Source organism: Mastomys coucha, chromosome X (assembly GCF_008632895.1).
Source record: "Mastomys coucha isolate ucsf_1 chromosome X, UCSF_Mcou_1, whole genome shotgun sequence".
NCBI lineage: Eukaryota > Metazoa > Chordata > Mammalia > Rodentia > Muridae > Mastomys > Mastomys coucha.
The window spans coordinates 104,195,609-104,206,418 of record NC_045030.1 but is presented as its reverse complement, the minus strand read 5'-3'; the positions used below and the strand labels follow the sequence as shown (position 1 = coordinate 104,206,418).

The following is a 10,810-nucleotide window of genomic DNA, read 5'->3' as shown; positions in this document are numbered from 1 at the left end:
ATTCTAGAGTGTCCCACCACCTCCTACCTCCTGAGGTTGCCTGTTTCCATTCTTTCTGCTGGCCCTCAGGATTTCCCTCCTGTCCCTCCCTCTGCCAATACCTAATCTTTCCCACCCAGGTCTCTCCCTCCCTCCCTCTGCCCCCTGCCCATGATTGCTTTCTTCTCCCTCCCAAGTGGGATTGAGGCATTCTCACTTGCACCTTTTGGCTTGTTGACCTTCTTGAGTTCTGTGGATTGTATCCTGGGTATTCAGTACTTTTTTTTTTAAAGATTTATTTATTTATTATATGTAAGTATATTGTAGCTATCTTCAGACACTCCAGAAGAGGACATTAGATCTCATTATGGATGGTCGTGAACCATCCATGTGGTTGCTGGGATTTGAACTCAGGATCTCTGGAAGAGCAGTAGGGCTCTTAACCACTGAGCCATCTCTCCAGCCCTGTACTTTTTTTTTTTTTTTTGGCTATTATCTACTTATTAGTGAGTACATATCACACATATCCTTTTGGGTCTGAGTTACCTCATTCAGGATGATATTTTCTAGTTCTATCCATTTATCTGCAAAACTCACAATGTCCTTGCTCTTAATAGCTGAGTAGTATTTCACCAACCAGGCAGCATATACCAGCTGATATGAGGCTTCCTGATCTGGCCTCAGTGAGAGAAGATGCACCTAATCTTCAGAGTCTTGAGGCTCTGGGGAGTGGGGTGGTCTGGTAAGGTGGGGGTGGAGAGGTACGGATATCCTCTTGGAAACAGGGTGAAATGGAGAGGCATGCATATGCTGTTGAGAGGCAGAATTAGAGACACTGTCTAGGTTACAGGTGTAGGAGTGTGACTACAGTAAATGGGGAAGCATGACACTGCAAAGTAGGGCCCAATGGGTAGTGTGTAGCAGCCTGGAGCACACCTAGGCTCTGAGCAACCACAGGATATCTGAGATAGAGAATGGTTCATTTTCTTGATTGGGCCTCTGCTAACGTTGGGGTCCCTGTTGGTGTCCATGGGTCCATGCTGCCGCTGGAGACCATGTTGATATTCATGGTCTATATTACCTCCTGTTTGTGGCCTGGGCTGCCACCTGAAGCTATTTTGAATGTCTGTGGTTGGTACTGCCACCAAGAGCCATGCTGGTGTTCGTAGTCTATGCTGCCGCCAGAGGCCATGCTGAGGATTGTGGTCTATGCTATCACCAGAGGCCTTGTGGATGTTCATGTTCTGTGCTACTAGTAGGATCCTCGCTGTTATGAGCAAGGAAGTTTATTTTTTTTAGTGTATCGATGACTGTAGACTCATACTTGAGAATGAGGGACATTGAAGGCTTTTGTGACAACCTCCCCTACCAAAGAAACAGTCTAGACTGGAAGATATTGAAGAGAGTCCTTAAAAATTGTGGTAAAGAGGCTGAAGTTAAGTTCTCCACAGTTGATGGCTTCTGGTGAGGGAACAGGTTGGGAAGGACACAGTTATCTTTAAGGAACTAGCCACTCAGAGTTTGACCACGCTACAGTGAGTATATGGGTAACACAAATTAGACTTGGTATATTCTTTCTTTTGACAGACAGGGCACAAGATATGGGGTAGGGTGGATCTGGGAGGAATGGGAAGCAAGTGTAATTGGGGTGTATTGTGTGAAATTCCTAAATAATCAATAAAAATATTACACTGGAAAAAAACAACAACAAGAAAAGGAATATGTTTTTTATAAGTTTCTTTGAGTCGGACTGGAGATCTGATGGAAGTGTGCTTGTTTAGTATGCATGAAGACCCAGGTTTAATCCCCAGCACTGCCTAAATCATACTTGGCAATATAATACCTATAATTTCAGCAATTGGGAGGTAGAGGCAGGAGGATCAGAAGCTCAGGGTCATCTTTGGCTCTATGATGAATTCAAGATTAGCCCGAGATACATGCAATGCTGTCTCAACAATATTTTCTTAAGTTAACAACCCAATTTTATACTTCATAGAACTATGAATAGAAGAATGAAGTCATTTACAATTCAGTAGGTGGAATGAAACAAAACTAATAGAGTGATGACCAAATGAATGATAAAACAGTAGTAAAAATAAACCAAAAATATCAACAAAATTTAGGAAACTTTTCCCTGTATTACTAATTAAGAAAGATGAAAGAAGACACAAATATTTAAAATTATAAATGACAGTAATATTTGTTACCACTTTAGCAGGAATGAGGACTGCATGTAAACCCAGATGCAGCTGATCCTGGACTTTGAAACAAGTGCTAGCCAATATTGCTATCCCCCAGGAGACATGCCAAGAAAAAGTCACAGCATGTGAGCTGCAGACATTGGCACCTCCCATCAACTGGTTATGCTTTCTCAACAGCTATTTTTAACAATGAATCAAGCCCATTGTAGTCAGCAGCAAAGAATACCTGGGACAAGTCTCTACCCTTATCAACAGCACCAACAGATGCCTGCTGAACAACTACATGATGTGGAACCTGACACAGAAAACAAGCTCCTTCTTGGATTTGTGCCCTCAGGATGATGATGATCATCATGGAGGTCATATATGGGTCAGAGAAGACCAACCTCCCTCAACAGAAGCTTTTTGTGACACAGAAAACAACTTGGGCTTTGCCCTGAGCCCCATGTTTATGAAAGTACACTTCACTAAAAACAGCAAGAACATAGCCAGAAAGATGATCTTGGAGATCAAGAAGGCATTTAAAGAGCGCCTGAGCACACTGAAACAAATGAGTGAAGACATCCAGAATTTGGTCAAGAAAAAATCAAATGCCAGGACCCTAAGGAGCTCGACAAGTGTTCAATGATTACACCATAGTTCTGTAACTATACTTTGAGAACCCTATGCTTTTTCAACTTCTTAAGAAGAATCACAGCCAACCACCTCAGTAAAGTCCCCAACAGTGGAGTTTGACTCCACTCACAAAAAAGCAAAATTGTGTTTTCAGTCAGAATTTTGTAGGCACCATTCTGTATCCACTCTTCACCCAGTGCCTTGCACTTTGGTGGCATTGCTATCATCCTGGGCTACAAGGTGACTCATGATTTTGACAGTCAAGGCCAAGAATGTAACAAGGAATCTTGTAACTGGGAATCTCCAGTGTTGGAAGATTCCTTCTTGGTGGAAGAACTCATTCATGGAAGCCTTTGAGCATTAGACCAAGTGCATAGTGCAGCAATACAGCAACTACATTATGAACCCACAAATGTACAGCACACTGTCAAGAACATTGCCCACAATGGGGCCTCAAGGTAGCCTACAAGACTTGCCAGAACTGGGTGAAGAAGAATGGCACTAAGCAGACACTATGTACACTGGATCTTACTAACAACCAGCTCTTCTTCCTGGAATTTGAACAGATCTGGTACTCTGTCTGCATATCTGAGAGCTCCCATGAAGATCTAAGCACTGACCCCCATACTCCTTCCTGTTTTCATGCCTATACCAAATATTCAGCCCTGAAAACATATATAAATAAATAACATTATACAAACTGAGCAAGTTATATTTAGGAATATATATGTATATACATATACACATAACAATGAATGAAAAAAAGAGACCATGATTTTTGAAAAATAACAAGGAGGGGAATATGGGAGTGTTTGGAAGGAGGAAAAGGGAGAAATGATGCAATTCATTAGAATCTCAAAACTAAAAGAAGAAAGTAAAAATATATGGATTTTTTGAAAGGAGATTTGGTGGTTCTCAACCTTCATAATGCTGCAACCCTTTAATACCTCATGTTGTGCTGAGCCCCCAACCATAAATTTATTTTTGTTGCTACTTCATAGCTGTAAGTTTTCTACTGTTATAAATTATAAATATCTGTATTTTCTGATGGTCTTAGGTGATCCCTGGGCAAGGGTCATTGGACCCCTAAAAGAGAAGCAATCCACAATTTGGGAACCACTGCTTTCAAGTCTCTTTGTAATTGAGAACATTTTTATGTTCTCATTCTTAATATTTTTAAGGTTGTATGATTAATCATTTAAGTATATTTATTGTATTTAAACTATTATGCACTGGCTAAATAGATAGCTCGGTAGTTAAGAGCACTAGCTGCTCTTACAGAGTACCAGAATTCCATTCCCAGCAAGCATGTTGGGCAGCTCACAAAGGAGCAGGGACTACCTAGCAATACAGAGAAAAAAATGTTCCAGGTGAGCTAGTTGAAGCTATAGGATTTAAAGAAGCAGAGTCAACTGGTGATGCAGGAAAGGAAGCTCCCAGAGGAGCCATGTATCTATCCTATGGAGTGGGAAAGAATAGGCCTATCTAGCTACAAGGGTAAAGGAAGTCCTGGAGCAACAGGACAGGTCTATCAGATGGGAATGAGTGGGTTTACCTGGTGAGCACCAGAAAAGGAAGTCCCAGAGTCAGCCAGGCAGGCCTGTAAGGTTGAAAGTAATGAGTATGCCTGGTGTCGAATGAAAGGGATGTCCCAGAGAAGTGGTGAAGGCCATTTTATTTTGCTTTGCTTTTGAATCAGAGTCTTACTATGTAGACCAGACTGACTTTGCATTTAACCTCTGCCTCCTGAGTGCTGAGATTACAGGTGTGTGATGATGGCACATGGCCTTACTGTGTGGGATAAAAACTTGACTGGGAATAGTGGTTAGGGATAGAGGTTAGCTAAAATTAATAGGAATTTCTGGATGTGATAGTGGCACATAGTGGTCACCCTTATCTCAAATGGACTCATTCATCTATCATTTTCAATATACCTAATATCTAAGTAAGTGGGCAAAAAAATAAGTTTCTTATCATAAAATCTAGATCTTACTTATGGTCACATTTTTAAAATCTTGATGTGTTTTAAGAGAAATGATTGTCAAAATTCTATTGAAGTCATGTAAGTCAAGAAATTAATGTGTCCTCTACCTCTTTCAACTTCAGAAATCAAAATTTTAGCAAAGAGAAAATCAGTGTGATATATAATTATAGATATAGATATAAGTACAGCTACAAATATAGATATACATACACATATATTAAAATGAGGCCAGGAATTAGAGATGGAGTGAAGCAGGAATGGGGTATGGGTAGGAGTTTGATATAGGGAAATGATGTAATTATACTTTAATAAAAAGATATTAGGTATGATGTATATGAGTATATATATATATATACATATATATATATATATGAATTGGTTTGTCTTGAAAGAACATCTGGACATGTAAAGTAGAAACAAAGTAAACAAAACTAATTTCCACATACACACACATTATTGAAAATTATCCTAGACTTTACTTTGCATGTTTCCTAATTGGACAACTATAATTAGGCTAATTTTGTGCATTTTCCTGCTTCATCCTGCTTCAGTTTTGAATAATATGGTTGTTAAAAGGAAATATGTACCTTACATAATAGGTGTTTTGTTTAATAACAAAAACAGAAGTAGTGAAGCCAATCTAGAAAACAGATCCAAGTGAGCATACGTCTATATTTTACAACCTCTATAGCTGAAATAACATGTAAAATACAAAATAAGACAAGCTGAATGACTGACACTGTATATTTGAAATGTGCAGGTTGAACAACATTTGAAATTGGAATGAAACAGTAAGAGGCTACATTCATGGATAACCAACAAGATAAAGTTATTGCTGCCTCAGCCAATGGAGAAAACAACATGATTAATGGAGTCAAAGAAAATGGTAAGAGAGTCTAATGATGCTATACATTCTCTTTTCTGGTAGTCTTTTCTTACTAATGTGAATTTTGAGTATAAAGAAACCTGAAACAGGTTGAATCCAAAATGTATCTGAATGTGATGTAAATCTAAACTTTATTCTGCCAGATCGTTAACTGAACTAGAAGAATCTCTGAAAGATCTCAGATAAATTCCCTTGCTCTGTCAGATTCATTTGTTAAATGAAATTTGTCAAAATTACTAGTAAATTATATGTTCTGATGTGAGACTTTTATAGTTTCACTAGGAGCTTCTCTAACTTAACTTTTCAAGTACGGGCATGTGTCTCATAGCTCAAATCATGAATGGGCCCCTGTGCATCTTCCCCTCTGAAAGCTTTGACTTTCCAATTGACCAATCAATCCAGTTCTTTCCTCATTTCTGATGGGGGCTCTACCTTTTCCTGGGATTAAAAAAAAATGATTATTTTTCACATATATAAATGTTCAGTATTAAATTAGAATTGTTTTTCTAATGTTTAGGTGGTAATTCATAAAGCTGGAGAAACAGAGGCTTAGTTTATTATATGATGTCCACATTTTAGAAACTAATCAAGTGAAAGAGACTTGAGTCTCATCTAAGAGCCTTAACTTTATTCCTTCCTTTTTACCCCTTTTTTTCCTAGACTCAGAGGACCAGGATGTGGCAATGAAGTCATTCGTAGCTCTAGAAGCTACTACTCCAATTCAGCCTATACCAGTGGTACAAAAAGAGCCCCCAATGTTTCCCAGGGCTCTTCTTCCTCTGCCATCTAAGAAGCCGTGCATGCAGAGCCCTCCATCTCCTTTGGCCCTGATTGAAGCACCTGATCATTCTGCTAATAGTGCTTCTGTGAATGCCATTTCCCTCACATCTGGAGTTGCAAAGGGCCTGAACACGTGGTCACTGCCCAATGAGTGTGAGAAAGCTCCATTTGCCATAATGGAACCTGCAGGCATGTCAGCTCTGAACGGAGACTGCCTCATGCAGCCAAGCCGGACTTGCTTAGGTTGCTTCATGGAATCAAAAGAAGCAGTAGATCCTGAACCAGGGATCAGTCTGAAAGTCAGTGATCTAAATCGAGATTATGAAACATGTGCAGTCTCTGACATAGGGATTCAATGCATTAATGCTGGGGAAAACATCAAGTATGGAGAGCAGCTGCTTTCAGACCAGCTGTTAGGCTTCCCCCTGCATAAATCAAGGGCAGGAGATAGACGAGAAACTGAGAAACCTGACATCGACTTGGAAGATCCAACTCAGAAAAGTTATTATGAGGCATTACTATTAGATAAGTGTAACACGGAAGAAGCTTTGCTGGCAAATTCCAATCAGGATTGGGGTTACTTTGAGACTTTTATTAGTGAGAGTAAGATTGAGCTACTTGACCTCTGTTCCAAGAATGAACTCTCTGTTAACCTTTTCTCTGAAGAAGATGTGGAGAACTATATGTTCGATGATGATGAGTCAACCCTGGGCAGTGATGTCTGCTCCCTCAAAATTCGATATGAGTCCTTTCAGGACAATGTTCGAGACAAGACCACTCTTCTGATGCAGGAAGATGCCCAATTCAATTTTTTCCCCAGTGTCTTTACTACGTGTCCGAAGCGGGAATCTAAGAGTGGAGTCCTCAAGCAGAGCAGTGATCTTTCTCAATTCAAGGTCCCTGATGTGAGCATCATCTGGGGAGAAGAAGATAAAAACTTGGACAAGAAGAAAGGCAAAGAGGAAGTACCTGAAGACAAAAGTATAGAGAAAAAAGATGAAAAAGATAATGGAGAAAAGCCTGCATTAAACAATAAACCATGTAGTGGTCTTGAGGTAGAGCCATTTAAGAACCTAAAGCCCGACCATCTTCCTAATTCCCTGGAGACATCATCAGGGAATTTCAATGATGACAGTTCCTTCATTGAGGTCTCATATGATGCCATGGGGGAGATCAAGGACTGTAGCCGCTATATGGCTCGGGACACTAATTCTGGAAGCTCATCCTCCCAGCAGAACTATGGGCTGCGAGCCAAGAGAAAAGTCAGATACAGTGAAGATTATCTATATGATGTTGACTCACTAGAGGGGGAAAAAGTAAATGAGAGAAAGGAATGGTCTCCAGGTGGTTCCAAAGAAGAAGATGATGATGAATGGTGTCCCAAAAAGAGAAGAAAAGTAACGCGTAAGGAGCCCCCTGTTATTATTAAATATATCATTATCAATCGCTTTAAAGGTGAGAAGAACATGTTGGTGAAGCTAAGTAAGGTAGATGCCAGTGAGACAACAGTAAATCTGAGTGAGAATCAGCTCAGTAAGTATGCCAAGTTATCACCTTTGAAAGGATTCTGGCAAAAGAAGAAAAAGCAGAAAAACAGCAACACAGACTCTGTCAAAACACCCTTATGCCAAAAGCAAAGCTTTGAACCAGGCAGCTTTGACGTGTCATTCCTGCCTCCTGCTCGTAAACGAAAATCTAAGCTTGGCAATAGACACAGGATTCAAAGGATCCAATCCACGGAAACTTCAGCAAGTAGTAAACAGGTTTCATTCTGCAGTGATCAGAAACAAGCTAGTAATCGCAAAGAAGAAGGAGGTTTAAAAGGTACACCAAAATCAGCACTTCTTGCTGCCCCAAGCTGTGCCAATGGATCACATTTACGTGGCCTCATAGTCCCTGACTCAGTGAAAGTCAAGGCTCAAGATACAGAGTTCAAGGGGCCAGAGAGGAAAGTGCTTAACAAAATTAAATTTAAAAGTGAAGCTAGGTTAAAATCCAAAAAAATCAAAACTGGACAAGAAAACAAACCAGTTGTTCAATTGAACCCTGTCTCAGAAGATCCATCCTCCAAGGCTAATTTAAAAAATGAAGTCACTCTTGGAACCTCAAACAGTTCCCACATGTCTGAATTTCACGAGACAAAAGTTGTTAAGAATTCCACTTTCTTACCAACCACCTGCTCTTCTGAAATGCCTCTATCATCTGCTAATGTTGCCACTAATATACCTGTTATTCCTGGAGGGTATCTGCAAACACTGTTAGATGCTTCTGACTTGTCAAATAATACTAGTATCTCATACTTCACCCACCATTCTGCAGAGCAAAATGAAGGCAGCCTCATTCAAACGGAAAAGGCATTTGTACCTCTCCAGTCTGCTCAGGACTGTGTGGTGTCCTCATCTTCTGATTCTCAGCTGCAACAATCATCTCAGAACTTCAAAATGGAAGCAAGCAACTATGGAAGTTTGTGGCCTGATAAGGATACATCAGGCTCCCAGGAGTTCATGACTGAAGTCTCAAGGGAGATAGCCACAAACCAATCTAGTGAATTTGAAGCTTCCCAAGTTGTCTCCATGGAGAATAACCTCACAGCTATAACATATAGTCCTGTCTGCCTCAATAGTGGTGGCAGTGGTTGCAACAAGGTTCTGTATGCCTCTGTGCAGGACTCACATCTCCCACCTGATGACTTGTATCAATTGTGTCACTTTAATAATGGAGAGATCTGCTTTCCTTTCCAGCAGGGCCCACTCGGTACAGATGATGATGGCCGGCTCTTTAGCTTTGACTCGATGACTCCCCTTTCCGTTGGTTCAAGCAATTATTGTTCCTTAAGCTTGAAATCCTGTGAAAGGGATGGTGATGATGATATCAATGATGACTTCCTGGCCCACTGCAGCCCCAAACTGGTGATCCAGCAGAGCATTGATGAGATAGCACCACTAAAGGAGTCCACTGACCTCCTCGACATCTCCAACTTCACTCCTGACAAGTTCCGACACTCTTCTCTCTCAGAAATGTCTCCACCGGACACCCCCAGTCTTTCTCCTCAGAGTACCAGATGTGAGAGTATCAAAACACTAGGAACAATGAAAGGATTCCAAGAAGGTGTCCCGGGATCGTTGAGCACCATGGAAAAAATCAAGTGGGACTGTAGTATCCTTTCACAACAGGTCCAAGCAGATGATGGCTTTACATTAAATAACCATCAGTTTCAGTTCCATATGTTCAATGATGAGGACTCTGTTGGCCTGCTCCCAAAAACCCCTTGCCTGTCAACATTTGATGAGTCAGCTGGGCAAATTAGTACCAACAACAAAGTATCAAAATCAAGAAAGAAAACTTCACCTGGCAAGAGTGGGGCTGTAAGCCAAAGTTCTTCTCAGAAAAATACCAGGAAAAAATCACCAAAAGCCAGCAACAAAGGAGTTGAAAAGCCACCTAGCAAAAGTTCCCGCCAGGTTCCTAAATCAACAAAGAAAGGGAAATATGTGGCTGCTATCAATGGAGAGAAAATGCAAATTGGGGTTGGCCATAGTGGGGGCCAACCGAATAGTACATCCTCCAATGCAAAGACACTGACTGAATGTATTCAACATGGTGGTCCTGTTGCCCCTATGAAGATACCAAGTCAGAAGGGACTTTCTGGAGATTGGGTTTTGGGAAAGGAAAGCAGGCCAGGCTGGAATGACATGAGTGTAGTCACTAATGCCAACAACCTTCTGGATGATGACCAACGAGAATTTCAAGAACCTTCCTATATCTTATCCAATATTGCCTCTGGTATGGCAGATGTGCAAAGATTCATGATGGCCTCCATGGAGCCCCTTTGGGAACCCATGGAGCACCAAGGGGAGTCCAGCACATTCTACTCCCCTGATTCCAATAGCCTAAAATTAAAAACCCTCAAAATACTGGCTGGAACACCACAAGAATCTAAGAAAAAGATTAATAATGGGTCTTCAGGAGCTACTAAGAATCACAGGTCAGTCAAAGCTGTGAGCAAAAGCAGTGGGAAAGCAGCAGTTGGTGACCCTGGTCATGCAGATATGCCTGGTTCCAGTGAGGACTCTCGATCTGCCTTCCTTGATAAAAAGTACAGTAACATGAACACTTTAGGCAATAATGGACCAACACACAAAAAATTATATCGTCATAAATCCAGCTCCAAGGGCCTGCGAGATGAGAAATATAAGGGAAAGCGTGTGGAAAGAGAACCGGTCCACAAGGATGAGGCTGGGACAACCTCTTTTGAAAAACTGAGGTAATACTGCACCAAAATGGCTGAGATGAGATGCGCCCTTGGCTTTCCTACTACCTGCTAAGCCCAGAATTCCTCATTTTTTCCCTCTTGAAAGCAGAAGT

General features: G+C 40.9%; 1 protein-coding gene and 1 pseudogene across 4 annotated transcripts in view; both read left to right on the top strand.

Annotated features, from left to right (window-relative positions):
- Nexmif (neurite extension and migration factor) overlaps positions 1-10,810 on the top strand; it is a 116,918-nt gene that overhangs the window by 101,097 nt on the left and 5,011 nt on the right. For all 4 annotated transcript variants that reach the window (XM_031366303.1, XM_031366299.1, XM_031366292.1 and 1 more), the window contains 2 exons: positions 5,540-5,665; positions 6,326-10,709. In XM_031366303.1, coding sequence (XP_031222163.1) covers positions 5,587-5,665; positions 6,326-10,709 — 4,463 coding nt within the window. In that variant the 5' untranslated portion in view covers positions 5,540-5,586. The remainder of the gene's footprint in view (positions 1-5,539; positions 5,666-6,325; positions 10,710-10,810) is intronic.
- On the top strand, positions 1,906-3,484 carry LOC116087642 (annotated as a pseudogene).